The sequence below is a fragment of the Podarcis vaucheri genome (assembly GCF_965113315.1).
Source record: "Podarcis vaucheri genome assembly, chromosome: Z".
Classification (NCBI taxonomy): Eukaryota; Metazoa; Chordata; class Lepidosauria; order Squamata; family Lacertidae; genus Podarcis; species Podarcis vaucheri.
Window position 1 is genome coordinate 43,446,029 of NC_138758.1, and position 16,023 is coordinate 43,462,051.

At 43.7% G+C, this 16,023-nt stretch overlaps 2 protein-coding genes across 5 annotated transcripts in view; one reads left to right on the forward strand and one right to left on the reverse strand.

The window, feature by feature from the left end:
* Window positions 1–16,023, reverse strand: part of SLC31A2 (solute carrier family 31 member 2) — a 287,433-nt gene that overhangs the window by 24,781 nt on the left and 246,629 nt on the right. The gene's annotated exons all lie outside the window — the stretch shown is intronic.
* Window positions 1–16,023, forward strand: part of LOC309524294 (uncharacterized protein) — a 152,651-nt gene that overhangs the window by 17,993 nt on the left and 118,635 nt on the right. For 2 of the 3 annotated variants that reach the window (XM_082208765.1, XM_082208767.1), the window contains exon 2: window positions 15,441–15,588. In XM_082208765.1, the coding sequence (XP_082064891.1) occupies window positions 15,441–15,588 (148 nt within the window). Of the gene's footprint in view, window positions 1–13,853; window positions 13,913–15,440; window positions 15,589–16,023 lie in introns of those variants that run through there. The other variant, XM_082208766.1, reaches the window with a different exon arrangement.

The window sequence follows — 16,023 nt, forward strand, 5'->3', positions numbered from 1 at the left end:
AATTGCAATCCCTTATTTTCTTGTAACTTACTTCCCCAACTTCCTCATACCATTTTCAGTGCTTTTTAGGCTTTGGATAAAGCAGAAGATTAAACTTTTTTTTTTAAGTGTCATGTCCTATCTACACAAATGAAACTTTTTTTTTCTTTTTAATTGTGTGTCTGTTTTAAATATTAAACACTTTTCTCAAGTCCCTGCACTAGGTGTTTTTATTTTATTTATTAAATTTCTATACCGCCCTACATCCAGGGATTTCAGGGCCTTTAATATCAGTTGCAAAGTGGTACTACAGCTGTAACAGAATTGGTATAATATTGGCTCCTGGGTGAGCAGCTAGTCAGTTGATGTAAATTACTAATCAGATCTGTGGACACACACAAATTAAGAACAAAGTAAGCCCATTGAAGCCAATGTACCTAAGTTAGCTATCTCTACCAATTTCAATGGATAGGCTCTGAGCAGGACTAACAATAGATCCAAAGTATTATTTCTTAAGAAAGAAGCAAATTTATTCTTGATAGACATATGCAGTGATAATTGGTGCCCACCCCCAATGAGGGAAAATCACCATCTCAAGGGAGGCCTAAACAAGCAGAATCAAACTTCTGACGTGGGTCATTCTGAAAACTAAATAATCAACCAATACTGATCTAGATGGATCATTCAGTGAAAACAGAATGCTGACTGATTGGGCAGTGAGGGGGGAAGACATGGAAAGTAGAAAGTGGAATGGGATGGAACATAGGTAGGCAAACTAAGGCCCGGGGGCCAGATCCGGCCCAATCACCTTCTAAATCTGACCCACGGACGGTCCAGGAATCAACGTGAGTAGAATGTGTCCTTTTATTTAAAATACATCTCTGGGTTATTTGTGGGGCATAGGAATTTGTTCATTTTCTCTCTCCAAAATATAGTCCGGTCCCCCACAAGGTCTGAGGGACAGTGGACCGGCCCCCTACTGAAAAAGTTTGCTGACCCCTAGGATGGAGTATCCAGGAAATGGGCACGGTGGTTGGCCAAGCTCCTGAAGAGGAGCTCCATCCTGCAACATTTTGTTGCAGGCTTCACTAGTTAGTGAAAAAGATAATGCATGTTAAAGATCATCCTGCAAGCTTCATGGCTGAGTGAAGATTTGAACCCAGGTGTCCCCCACACCATGGGCAAGCTGGACTCTGCCATTGTCTCCCAGTCCTTCTCAGATTTATCTGAAGTGAAAGTTATCCTGTGCCAATTAGCTGGATTTGTCAAAACAAGAGGCCAGTCTGGAGTCCTTAGTGTTTCGTCCCCCTTAGCAGACTAAGCCTTTAAGCTGCTAAAGTCACACTGAATGGGCATCTTTGGTGGGTCTTATTTTTAATAAGCAGATTACAGGCCCACCCTTGATAGGTCGCCTGTACAACCTTGTTAGCCTGTTGATATTTTCATAGCCTTAATTCTGTAAATGAGCGGACACGAAGGCAATCTCATGATGCCATGTAATGGGCCCTGTCTTTCATCCCACAGTTCTGGCTTGCACTTGGCAGATATTGGTTTAACTTGGGTTTTTTCCACCAACCGTTAATGCCTTGACTTGTATCCAATGCAATATATATCTCATGAACAAAACACTTGGGAGTTGCACAAATGGGTGGCAATGTGTCTGTTTGCTTGGCTTAGAGGAGAAATTCAATTCACTTTTAAAGGTCAGCTTGCCTACTTCACATTTTCTGAAACAATAAGCAAACTGCAGCACAATCAGCTTTTGATATTCACACTTTTCTGAATTTTGCATTGCAGTTCTTCAGCAATGTAACATGTACAGTAATTTACAAACTTGCGAAAAGTGTGTGAATATGTTAGTGTAAATAACATACAAATTTTTTTTATTAGATTAAATTGCAATAAAAGTGTGTATTGAAGCAGTGCTTCTCAGATATGGTGGGCAGGCAATCCCCCCCCCCCATATGTCAGGGACCGGTACCATATTTGGTCCCTGAAGCATCCCAGCCCACCTGGCACTGTGGTGGAGTCACCACAAACTGGCAGCTGATGACTCACAGTAGCACTGTATTAAAAGGAATCCACACTAAAAAAAAACCCCGGTGAATGTTCAAAAGGACTTTTAAAAATAGAATTCACAAGCTAATATGTGGAACAGCAGAGAACTGAACTTCACACTAGAAAAATGAGAAGAGCAGAGAATACAAAATTGATGGATCATGTAATTATGATCATGCAAGGACCATTGAAAACAATAATTGGCTGTAGAATTATTTTTAAAAATTGGGAAATGATATACAATGAACTGAAAAAAATGTTTAAATGACATTTGTAAAAAAAGCCAGAAGCCTTTTTTATATGTATTTTAGGTCAAGAATTACCAAAGGGGAAATGCAAGTTATGTATGTGACAACCGCGGCATTAACTTTAATAGCTCAAAATTGAAAATCTGGAGGAACACCAACAAAAGAACAAGGCCAAGAAAAACTGGTGGACTATGCAGAAGTAGCAAAGTTAACAGGCAAACTACATGAAAAAGATAACAGTGACTTTTAAAAGGAATGGGAACCATTTACAACTTACTTGCAGAAACAACAAAAAGAGATGGACTGACTGGCAGGATTTGAATAAACTTTCACAACTTTATTGAATTTAAACATAGAGGATGACAATGTAACAACATTTAATAATTTATATACATGCAGAATACAACAAATAATGTAAAAAAGCAGAAGGGGGAGTTGAAGGAACTCAGGCGGGGAGGGAGAATTGGAAAATGGTATGTGATATTTGCAATTACAAAATCTTAATAAAAATATTATTATTTTAAAAAAAGAAAACAATAATTTGCATTCATTGTTGTTGAGCATTAGTATCACTGGACATATTCGTCACTCAGGTAGCATTTACAGTTGTCCTGTGAGGGCCTATATAGTCTCTGTGTAAGGGGAAACTGTGGTTCTCCAGCTGTTGGACTCCATCATCCCTGACCCAATGGCCATGCTAGTTGGGGCTGATGGGAGTTGGAGCCCAGAAACATCTGAAAAAGCTCCTGGTCCTCATCGCTGAACTAGAAAGAGTGAGCACATAGAGCAGAGTGTCTTGATAATCAATCCCTCTTCCTGGGGCACTCTGAGAATTATTGTCCTGTGATGGCAGTAGCAGTCTCCTAATAAATCTCAGCACCTTTAACAAGCTATAGTTTCCCGAAAAATCTTTGGGGGAATCCATGACTGTTTAAAGTAGTATCATAGTGCTTTAAAGTGCCTGTCCCACAGTAGTGCTGTATTCTATCCAGGCACGTCCAACAGGTAGATCACTGGACATCTGTGGTAGATCACTGGTTCCCCCCAAAGAAGCTCAACAAGTATGGCTCCCCTAAAAAAACTCAACATTTCTGCCCTGCACCCCAAAAAACATGGCTCTCCCCTTTCCTTTCCTTTCCTTTCCTTTCCTTTCCTTTCCTTTCCTTTCCTTTCCTTGACCTGGACCTCTAAAAACTTTGACCTTAACCCTCAAAAAGTGGGTAGATCACTGCCAGTTTTTAACTCTCTTGGGAGTTGGCCACCCCTAATAGACCCTTACTTTAAAGCAGCATTTTATTACTTTTTAAAAGAGGTTGTTCCCTTTGTTCCATGTTCGTGATTACTATGGGTTTTAACAAAACAAAACAAAAAACCTGCTGGAAATAGAAGTTGTAATGCTGGTTTCTTTAATGCTATAGCAGACAACCTTGAATAAGGGATGTGCTTGCAAATTTTGTTTCATCTGCATTTGTAAGCAAGCCAACCTTATTTCCATTTCCCAGACAAAGCTATCCTTTAGATTGTGCAGTTCTCGTGTGTGTGTGTGTGTGTGTGTGTGTGTGTGTGTGTGTGTTTGAATCTTTTAGAAGGAAATGTGTACTATTTAAAAGCAAATTTTCATGTAGTTAAAAAGAACACAGTCGCAGAAAGCAAGACAGACATGAGAGAGTATGGAAGCAAAACTTACAGACTGGAAATAGACTGACCTCTCCATCCCTGCATTGAATCAATGTTTAGATAAGAAAAGTAATAAACAGCCTTATGGTAAATAAATAAAATAGTAGAAACAGCTGTATGGGAATGACCTAGAGTGAGTGGTTGAAATAACTATTGGCAATAAATCTGCTGGATCCTAAAGTCTTATGTGCTGACTTTAGGAGGGAAATGAAAAAGACCACAAGGGTCAAAGGTCAGCTTTCACTCTTCATCTCTCCCACCTTCCCCACTTCCCCTTAATTTTAAGTCCTGTCATTATCACTTGACATCCCTTTCATCTTCTGTGACTTAGTCTAACTAAGTCCTATGCCTGAACTGATCATTTGCAGGGGGCCCAGTTCCATCAACCTCCCATCTCCCACTTGTCACTGTCAAGCTTGTAAATCACTTGTTCATCTTTCCAGCACATTGTTCAAAGCCTTTGCTAAGAATGAAGCTCCTTAAGTTGTTGAAGGCCAAGTCTGCACCATATATTTAAAGCACTATAATAGAATCGTTGAATCCCATGATTCACTTGTAGAGTTGGAAGAGACCACAAGGATCATGTAATCTGCAATGCAGGAATATTTTTAGCCTGTCATGGGTTCCCTCAAAGAATCCCAGGAAACATAGCATGTTATGGGTGCTGAAAGTTGCTAGGAGACCCCTGGAAGTGTAATTGATGGTTAAAACCACTGCGGAAATTGTTGCTCCATGAGGGGAATAAGGGTCTCCTAACCACTCTCAGCACCCTTAAGATACCACAGTTTCCAGGTTTATTTGTGGGGGAGCCTGACTGTTCAAAGCGGTTTCATAGCCCTTTAAAATGGCATTGCAGAACTTTCAGCACCCTTAACAAATGGCAGTTTGTGGCCCCTTCACTGCAGAACTGGCACTGTTATAGGTGCCACATAATACATACTCTGCAGTTGTAAGAAACCAATCTTTTAGCACGGCAGCCCCCACACTTCAAAACTTCCTGCCTGGCACCAGGCAGGGACCTTTAAAATAGTCTTTTCGCCACCTGCTTAAAACATTTTTGTTTAGGCAAGCCTATGCAGAGACATAGATGTTGACATATTTTAAACTTTTTTAAACTGTTGATTTTATTTTATTTTTAAATGTAGCTTTTTTAATGTGGGGTATTGATCATTTTAATACAGTGGTACCTCGGGTTAAGTACTTAATTCATTCTGGAGGTCCGTTCTTAACCTGAAACTGTTTTAAACCTGAAGCACCACTTTAGCTAATGGGGCCTCCTGCTCCCGCCGCGCCGCCGGAGTCCAATTTCTGTTCTTATCCTGAAGCAAAGTTCTTAACCTGAGGTACTATTTCTGGGTTAGCGGAGTCTGTAACCTGAAGCATATGTAACCCGAGGTACCACTGTATATCCTGTGCCATGCTGGCTGAGGCTGATGGGAGTTAGAATCTCAAATCTTCTGGAGGGCTGCAGGTTCTCAATCCCTTCTCTTCATACTTACAGCAAACTCTTCCTCCAAGTTGGATCACTGTGCGGCTGTTGTTGTTGTTGTTGTTTAGTCGTTTAGTCGTGTCCGACACTTCATGACCCCATGGACCAGAGCACGCCAGGCACTCCGGTCTTCCACTGCCTCCCCCAGTTTGGTCATGCTCATGCTGGTAGCTTTGAGAACACTGTCCAACCATCTCGTCCTCTGTTGTCCCCTTCTCCTTGTGCCCTCCATCTTTCCCAGCATCAGGGTCTTTTGCAGGGAGTCTTCTCTTCTCATGAGGTGGCCAAAGTATTAGAGCCCCAGCTTCACCACTGTGCAGCTAAAACAGCCCTAACCACACACAAGAGCCAGGCAGAGGCCTGGGCCAGGTAGATAATGTGACCCTCCCCCCCCCATTTTTTTTACCCTGGAGATAACTGAAGTCTTATAAATAAGTAAGTATATAAATAATTTTTACAAAAGGTATGCTGGCAAATAATTTTATTTCATTTTTTATAAGATATTTATTAAGATTTTTCACACATTACAATAAAAATGGAAAAAGAAAAAGAAAAATGCAAAATAAAAACAGTTAAAAACACATTAATTTTCCGTTTCTTATTTTCCTTAAGCTTATTTCCCCGGACCTCCTTTTTTGTATTCCACTTAAATTTATTAGTTCAGCAAATCCTTACCATTAAGCTTTTACTCATTTATAGACCTTTGTTTCATATTCTCTTAAAGCATTACAGCTAGAAACCACTTAATTTCTATCCAACATCATTCTAACATTCACTAATTTTACAATATTTCTGTAAGTAATCTTTAAATTTCTTCCAATCTTCTTCCACCGACTCTTCTTCTTGGTCTCGGATTCTGCCAGTCATTTCTGCCAATTCCATATAGTCTATCACCTTCATCTGCCATTCTTCCAAAGTGGGTAGATCTTGTGTCTTCCAATAAATAATTTTATTTCATGGCTTAAACCGTATCTGCATATAAAGACAAAATGGAAAATATAGATATACAATAGTGCTTTTTAAAAATACATAGGGGAAAGGATTATTTTAAGTATTTATATTTAAAAATGCTTTCCTAGCATTGTGAATATGCTGACCAAGGCCCCCTTTGGAATCGGAGGCCTGGGCCAAGCGCCCCCCCCCCTCTGTCTGGGCCTGACCACACGCAAGATGAAGGCACCTGGCATTCCTGGGGGAGCCCAAAGGACTGCAGGAGTAGAAAAAGAATTTTCCTAATTTAAACTAGAATTGGAGAGCAATGATCTTGGGACAGGGTGAGCCAAAGGAACAGTAGGAGAGTAGAACTGGAGAAATCTGTTCTTTTTTACTCTCTTTCCAGTCAGATTCAATACTTGGCGCCATGGCCAATGCCAGGCTTAAGGGCATCCTGAGCAAAATGTGCCCTTTCGTGGTCTCCTTCCTCCACTGGTTGGCTATGGTGAGCTTTCTTGGCCAGAGAAAGCATAGTTGCCCCCAGTGTTTACAAGAGGGCAGCTATGTGATTTCTGTACGGTTCTAGGACAGGAATGGTCCTCCAGGTTTTGATTTTTAACTCCAAGACCCAGCAGCCTTGACTTTAGTCCATGCTGATGGGGGATGATTGGCATTGAAATTCCACAAAGTCTGGAAGGCAACTGGAGGTCAGGAGGTCAGGAATAACCACAGCAGAGGGGGGACAAAATGCACATGCAGACAAATCACCTTGCATCATGCAGTGCCCATTGGAGGATTTATAGTGCTGCATCACAGTCCTGGATTTGCATGATGTCAGGAGGGGAGCAAAAGAGAAGGAAGGTTTCGAAAGGTGGTCTCAAACAACAACAAACATTTGAATAAAGCAGGGGGGAGGGACACAGAGGATCTGTAAGGGGGCTGAAGGATATGTGAGGGAGTGGGGGGCTTGAAGGAGCAATGAGAGGAGCAGGGTTTGGGTAAGATGTAAAGGGAGAGGGGCTTGGCAGGTGTGGGTAGACAGGGCTGGCAGGAACCATGAGTAGAGGCAGCAGCCCCTAGTTTAAAAAGGTAAAACAAAATCCAGGAACAATCAGAACATTATAGGCAAACACTCATAACTCCTCTTCCCTGGGCTGTTGCTGGTGTTTGAGAATTAGCTGTTTTCTTTAATCTTAGGTTTAGAGTCTGCCATTGAAACTGAAATGTAGAAATATTCAGCTCAGTCCCCCAAGTGTAGAGAAAGTACAGTACTGGGAAAGATAAATCAGGAGAGAGAGAGAGAGAGAGATCTAGCTTACCACCCCAAAGCCATAAAACATTCTTTGGGCCCCTTCGTAAAAACCTGATCTGTCTGTAGCAGTTCCATTCTCTGATAACTTACCAACTCCATATGCTTTAGAGATCAGTTGTGTGGAGCTGGGGGGGGGGACAGGGGGAAAGTCCTGCCTCTGAAGCAACTGGCTATAAGCAACCTCCTCCCCGTTTCCTTCCGTCTCATGTAAGACCAGCTGCCTTGTATTGACTTGCATGCTTTAGGGATGTTTAATGTCTAGCAAAAGGGAACACACACACACACACACACACAACCTTGCCGCAGTTTGGAATAGATCATGATGCTTAACAGATTTTCCTGCAGGCTTTGGAACATTAGGCAATATAAACACTATAAAACTTTATATGCCATCATTCACCCCCACCCCCTGCCCCAGCTTTTCCTCCCCACTGAGGGTCTGAAGCCTGGGAAATTCTGCTGAATAATTTTTAACTTTGCAGAGCTGGAGGCAGGAAAGTAGGAACTGTTTGATCCCTGCCAAAACTGGTCTAGGGTGGCTTTGAAAGGGAGGTTGTGACTAGTGGGGGGAGATGGGGAATTGGACATGACTGGCAGGCCAAATGGTTAGCTTTCTGATCTCCCACTGGGCAATTTTGATGGGTAAGAAAGTCCACCAACCTGTCAATTACCTGATTTCACAGTGACACCAGGTGGCCTGATTTTTCTGTGTAGTTTGAGATCAAACTGTGTGGAGCACTTAGCAAGCTTTGACAATCTGCTGATGATCAGGGCTTGTGAAGACTAGTGCCCTGCAGTCTGTAAATGCTGATGATCAGCTGATTGTCAGAGCTTGTGAATTCAGGTGCACATTGGTTTTTTTGGAAGTTTGGGTACAGCTCAACTACGTACCTGAGAAGGGATTACATGGGGATAAAACAGATAGAGTAAGGGACCTCCAGATTCCCAGACTGTCCCTGTACCTTTGATCTCTTTGCTGACCTCCTGGTCTCTTTTTAAGTTTAGACTGATATGTACAATATTAGGTTGTAACCTTTTTACAGCTTCCTCCTCACATTTCTTTTTTGAACCTCAAGATGAGAGATCACTTTGGATCTATCCTCTGAGAACAAAGGAGCAGACATGGCAGCCTTCTCCAGATTAGTTAGGTAGCTTAGAACTAAAAGCCTTTTCTGTTCAAGTGACACCCTACTGCTCTACCAACATCTCGCTCTGAGTGATTGCAACAGCTGAATGCTACTCTCTAACCAGATTCACAAGCTGTATGCTGCACTTTCTGCATACCAAAGAGCTCTGAGAAGGCTCAGTTCGATAATTTTGAACAGAGGTTTAGAGGTGCCACCAATCAGCTGACTCTTTCCATGCCCCAAACACGATGTCACATATGATGTCAGACTTCGGTGGGTTTGGCTTCATAGACTCTAATCTTAGAGTTGGAATTTTAGAGATGACGCAATGGACCATCTCTCCCCTCCCCTTGCAATGCTTAGCTGGAATGGCTTTTCAGTGGGACTAATTTGGATTTTTGGGATTCCATTATTACAAAGGGCTGCAGTGACCACCTTGACCAAAATCTTGGCTGCAGTACATACCATCTTTTTAACTTTGTTTTAGCACCTTCTATTCGGTTATTCATTCTCTGCTGTGTTCCATCCGGGTTGGCGCATTGAGCACTGCTGTGGGCTCTTTTTCACGTGGTGTATTCCAATTGCATACAGAGTTTCCCAAGGTTGGGTCTTCCTTTCCTGTAAGAGTTGTGCAGAAGGATTGAAGGGGCTACCTCTGACTGTAGAGGTAGAGCATAGCCATCATGCTTTGTAGCTGTTGATAGCCCTCCATGAATTTGTCTAATCTTTTAAAGCCATCCAGATTGGTGGCCACCACTGACGCATGTGGGGGCGACTTCCATAGTTTGACTGCATGAAGAAGTAAAATATGAAGATGTAGCAAAGCAGCATCTTTGGTGCACAGGAAGATGGTGTCAGCTGACATTTGTAGAATACCCCCTAAAAATATCAGCAGCAGGGGAAATCCTAATGCAGATGGGGGGAACCTTTGGCCTTCCAGACACTGCTGCACTACAGTTCCCACCATTCCTGGCCACTGATTGTCCTTCCTGGAGTTGATGGGAGTTGTAGTTCAGCAGCATCTGGAGGGTGAAAGAGGAGGGGGTACAAAAAGGAACTCTGTGAGGTCTGTGTATGCTTAGTTGGCATGTGTAGGGATGGGTGTGTTTGTCAATTTCATTTTTTTCTGTTTCTCATCCCCTCCGCCAAATTTCCTGTTCAGTTCTCCACATTTCCACATCCATGTGCTTTTTTTCTTTTAAGTCCTTGTGAAAATTTGTCAGCATATTTTTCTTAATAGACACATTTGTGTTTACATTTTTTGCCACACGCACACATTTTTTCAAAGCAGTGTTCCCTAACATAATGCATTTTTGAATGTTATTTTCACAAATGCATGCATGTCAGTTTATGTACACATTACCTGAGAATCTGCATTTTTGTACGCATCACCCAGCTGGAGAAGTGTATTGCAAAATTTGGAGACGTGCAAATTTTGAAGGATGGCCATGCTTTGTTCTGCATATTGTTTCATCCAGTGTGAATTAGGTGGGTTCCCCTTTAATTGGCAACTGAATTTAATTTCTTCCCTATCCCAAGGCATGGGGTTCTGTTCAACCATTTCCCATCCAATTTATTTTGCTTTTACACCATAATATTTGCTCCTGGCAGCTGCATTTTGTATGGTGACAGAAAATGCACAGATGCCCTTTTTTACACTCTCTTTTCAGTCAGCATCAAACCCAAAGCCAGTCTGCTGGGTCCTTTGCTCCCAGGCTTGATTTAGTTTCAGCAACATTGGGAAGCCTCATGGCAGTGTGCAAGTGTCTCTTATTTAATGCTACTCAATTTCCACATTCACACCTCTATGCATACTAGGACCACGTTGTTTCATCCAGAGGATGATCCGGAGTAATTGCAGATGGGAAATATCTGTTAAGTCATCCAATTCTGTAACGTTGCCAAGCCCAGTAATGGATCATTTCCTTCACCAGATGCTCTGGTGTGCAGCCCAAGCAGCAATGCTTTCAACCATCCTGGAAGACTGCAGTGACGTTTGCTTTTTTGAGTATCCCCTTCCTCCTCCCCCCCCCCCCCGCTCTCTGGCCAATTGCTAATCTCCCTTTCCTGAGCAAGGTTCTGGAGCGAGTGGTTGCAGACCAAATCAAGGCACCTTTGGAAGAAACTAATTTTCTGGATCCATTGCAGACAGAGTTTCAGCCTGGTTTTGGCACAGAAATTGTTTTGGTTGCCCTGTATGATTACCTCTGTCGAGAGAGAGACAAGGGAAACATGTCCCTGTTAATTTTCCTTGATCTCTCAGTGGCTTTTAATACCACTGTACATTGTATCCTTCTGGAGTGACTCTCCAAGCTAGGGGTGGGTGGCCCTGCAGGGTTCTGCAGGACTCAATCCTACACCCCCCCCCCTATGTTCTTTAACATCTACATGAAACCACTGGGTGGAGTTATCTGGAGGTTTGGAGTACATTGTCAGCAGTATGCTGATGACATTCAGCTCTATTTCTCCTTTACATCTGCAGGTGAGGCAGTGGAAGCGCTGGACAGGTGTCTTGCCTTGGTAATGGACTGGATGAGAGCCCACAAACTGAAGCTCAATCCAGATAAGACTGAGGCACTGTTAGTGGGTGGTTCCCTAGACCAGTTGGGTGGGAGATTGCCGGCTCTTGATAGGGTTACACTTCCTCTGAAGGAGAGGGTACGTAGCTTGGGGGTACTCCTCGATCCTTTGCTGTTGCTTGAGGCTCAGGTAGCCTCAGTGGCCCAGAGTGCCTTCCATCAGCATCGGCTGATGGCCCAGCTATGCTCCTATCTGGACAGGGATAGCCTAACTACTGTTGTCAATGCTCTGGTAACCTCAAGGTTGGATTACTCCAATGTGTTATACATAGGGCGTCCTCTGAAGATGGTTTGGAAACTTCAGCTAGTGCAGAATTCAGCAACCAGGTTGCTCACTGGAGCAAGACGGTTTGAGCATATTACACTATTCCCTGTCAGACTGCACTGGCTACCATTTAGTTTCCAGATCCAATTCAAAGTGCTGGGTTTGACCTATAAAGCCTTAAATGGCTCAGGATCGCAATACCTCAAGGACCACCTCTTTCCATGAGATCATCTTCTGAGGCCCTCCTGGAGAGGTCCAGAGGGTGAGAACACAAGAACAGGCCTTCTCTGCAGTGGCTCTCCGTCTGTAGAATGCTCTCCCCCAGGGAAATTTGCCTGATGCTTTTATTATATACCTTTAGGCACCAGGCAAAAATGTTCCTTTTAACTAGGCCTTCAGTTGATTTGATTGACATCCTATGCCCTTTTAAAATGTGTTGGAGGGGGTTATTGGGTTGTTGCTGTTTTTATTTTTATTTTGTATTTTGTGGTTTTATGTTGTGATTTTATTATGTGAACCACCCTGAGACCTTCAGGTATAGGGTGGTATATAAATTCAATAAATAATAATAATGAATAATTCCTCTTTCCTGTGCTCCATCACATATTCCCACCATATATTGTAAGGCTTACCTGGAGACAACATAAATCAGTCTTGACTGATTGCACTGGCAAATTTCTGTGTCATTTGTAAGCTTGGAAAGGTGGAGCGAGGGAGACTTGGCAATAGGAAAATAATCAAAACATCAGGACTGTGGATGTCTATTTGGGCTGGTTCCAGAAGGATCAAAAATTTGAAAGGAGCATGTTTCTCAGATGGAATTTTTACTTTGTGGAAATAATTTATGGTCTGAGGGCCACATTCGCTTCTGGGCAACGTGTCAGGGGGCAGGTGCTAGTGGCAGATAGAGCCAGAGTGGGTGGAGCAGTGAGTGGGAATTTTACATTTGTACAGTAAGCTAGGGAGCTTGAACTGGAGAGAGGGGAACTTCTGGAAGTCAGATCCAATTTCAATAGAGCAAACCGCTGCTCATTGTAGCTGGATGGAGTGAGTCGCTGCAGCCTGGTGATGCACTAGCTGTAGGGAGATGCAAGATGCCAGCCAGTTTCTACCTGGCCATATAAAGTGGGTGAGAACCTTTTTTTTTCTGCCTGGAGACTTCATCCCATTCTGGGCAAGCTTCCAAAGGACACATCCCAATGGTGGTTGGGACAGAGGCAAACATGGGCAGAGCATTCAGTCAAGCAAGAGGCACTATCAGAGTTCAAGCCTGCATCCCAGCTGGACAAAAACACTCAAGGAAAGGAAGGGGCAGAAGAGTGTGTGGTTTGGGGAGAGTCCTGAGGGCTGGGTAGAGAGACTTGGGGGCCAAATTTGCCCCCCAGGCCTGAGGTTGCTAATGCCGCCTCAACATTAGGGAGTAGGAAGTTTACTGCTCTGTTGCACTGGGTGCAAAGTGACCCTGGAAAACAGTTTTTCAAGAGATGCTGATATTAAGACTAGGGTTTTGTGGACTGGGTAGTATGTTGGAGAGTGGAATTCACTCCACTCAGAATAAAAACCACACTGGAGAAAATTGCTGGGGACACTATACTCTCCTCATCCCCGAGATGAGCATTATGAGCTGTAAAAACTATATATTTCTCAGCTGGGGAAATGATCTTCCTTGTCAACAACTGTAGCTATACTCATGGTGCTGTATAAAGACCCCTGTGGCTCTAAGTAGTAGAAGCCGTGTCTCTGTCATGGATATCTTAACTGTCCAAGCAACTACTGCTTGCCTTGAAGGCCAAAGGCAGAACAGTTACTCTACCCTATGTGCATTGGATTAGAGCCACTTTCTGCTCAATTGACTCATTATCCGACTGAACGGCAAAACCCTGCCTGCTGTGCACTGATGCGTACTGACAGCTCCCAATGTGCTCTGGGGTTGTTCATCTGTCCTGAAACAACTTCCTTGTCTCATCTTTGGTGGGAGTTCAGAGAAGCAGGATCTGGACACTTCCCAAGTGATGGCAGATGGTGCTGGAGGCAAGCAAGGGTGTAAGAGTCTGTCCCCAGCACCACCTCCAACACTACCAACTGTGTGTTTGGCTCTGTACAATCCAGCACCTTCATGCTGACTTGGATGCAGCAGAGCAGTGTGTGCGCTCATTGTCAACCCAGTCCTCTGGCTAGAAGGGGGTATTCCATATCACTGGGAGCATGTGGTCCTTGGCAGAGTTTATGGGAAGGGCAAGCAAAGGTAAGTGGCAGGAGAAAACACTAAAAACTGCTTTAGACTAGGCTGGTACAGTACCAGGCCACATACAGTCTGTTCTGGGGTTGGAAGTCTCTGGGGGCTCCTCATTGGCTATGCTTTGGATCCTTCTTGAATGTCTAATTTCTGGCCAAAAATGAAGAGTGACAGGGAGGCAATGTAGGTTTGCACCAGCCATTCTGGACCAATAGCTGCTGCAGAAATCAGGTGAGATGTCGCCTTTATGTGACTGAAGACAATTGACTTGGGAGTTCATATGAAGCTCTAGCCCAGGGATAGGGAATGTTAGACCCAAAGACTGGATGAGATCCTCCAGGCCTCTCTGTCTGGCCCTGGGGACTCTCCCCTGGCCATACCCCTCACAAGCCCAGCTTCTTCCCCTCCTTGAGTGTGTTTTCTTTCCTGGGTGGGTCCTGGAGCTCCAAAACACATCTTGCTTGCCTCGATGTGGGGCAGAGAAAGCTGTGTGAGAATATCTGTTGAAACTAGTCTGCCATAGAGGTAAAATTCAGTCCTTGCTCCTCCCACTTTTGCCTCTGGTCCCACCTGCTACTGGCTTGTGGCTCCTCAGAAGGTTGCCCAGAAGGGAATGTGACAGAGAATTTGTCTGTCATCATGGGGTGGTTGGTTTCACCTGTGTTGCCTCACTTTCAGCCCAAGGAACCTTCAGAAAGGAGTTGCTGCCACGGTTTTGTCTTTTAATGAACTGAATGGAGTGGAAGATTATGAGTCATGGGGGTGTGGAGAGTGCGTGTATGCATTTGGCAGTGCTGGGATTATTTTTTGGTTGCTATCTTGTTAATGGTGTTGTTTTATAGATGATGGAAGCTCTAGTAATTTGTGATTCCTCTAATGTGACTTTTGCTCTAATTGCGCTGTTTAGCTTATTTTTTGTTGTTTTGTTGGTGGTGTTTAATGGATTGTTTTTGTTGTTTTCTTACTTGTTCTATATGGTTTGTACTGTATTTTGTTCTATTATGTTATTGTTATTTACTGTTTGTAAGCCACATTTGAATGAAAAGTGGCATAGAAATATAATCAGTTAAAAAATCAGAGGTCTGAACTGATGGTTTGCAGAGCAGCTGACAACCACATCAGATTGCACTGAGAGCCACATGCAGTCTCAGGGCCTGGTTCAACTGGAGATGGCAGGAACTGAACCTGATGCCGTCATGCATTGACCTTTCTCCCCACAACCACCTTTCATATTGAGAGATGGCTTAGCTGCCCTTCCCCCCACACACATACATTCCCTTTAGAACAGGTGTGGTGAAGCTGGGACCCTCCAGCTGCTGCTGTACTACAACGCCCATCATCCTGGGTTGCGGGAGATGATGGGAGATGTAGTTCATCAACATCTAGAGGGTCTCAGGCTTTGCTCTCCTGCTCTAGATTGTTGATTCCTTCCTTCTGACTTGTTCTGGGGTGGGGTTTTTTTAGTCAGTCAAAGGATATGTTAATGAATATCTCTTCTCTTTTCTCTCTCCCTCCCACCATCTCTCATTCAATACAGTTGAAGTGAACTTGCTGGACATACTGGCCTCCCACAACACAGACTTTGGCAATTTTTCACATGGCTATGATGATGCTAACTGCAGCATCTTGGAGGTTGGACAGTATGCAACGCTGAGCATCCCTTCTGTAGAAGCCTTTGGGGAGAAGTGAGTGTCAGGTGCCCAACATCTTCACCTTTATCTCTACCTCCACATGAATATTGAAGTCACCCAGGTCTATGGTCCTGCGGTCCTCCAACAATACTCCAGAGACCACCTCAGGCAACTCAGTCAGGAATGATGTTGGGCAACAGGGTGGTCAGTAAACCAGCAGTATTTCTAGTCCATCTCTGTGGCCCAGCACCAGGTGCAGGCACTCAAAGTCTTTCCAAAGATGAAGAGGATTTCTGGTCAAGGAGATAATGCTTTTGTGGACAATAGCAACACCTCCCCCTTGACTCCCCAATCTAGCCTGGTGCTGTACCACATACCCTGGTGGGCACAGCTGGGTAAGGCTAGGCCCACCCAATTCACTCAGCCAAGTCTCAGTAATACACACCAGATCAGCCTTCTCATCCACAATCAAATCATGGATGAGCATGT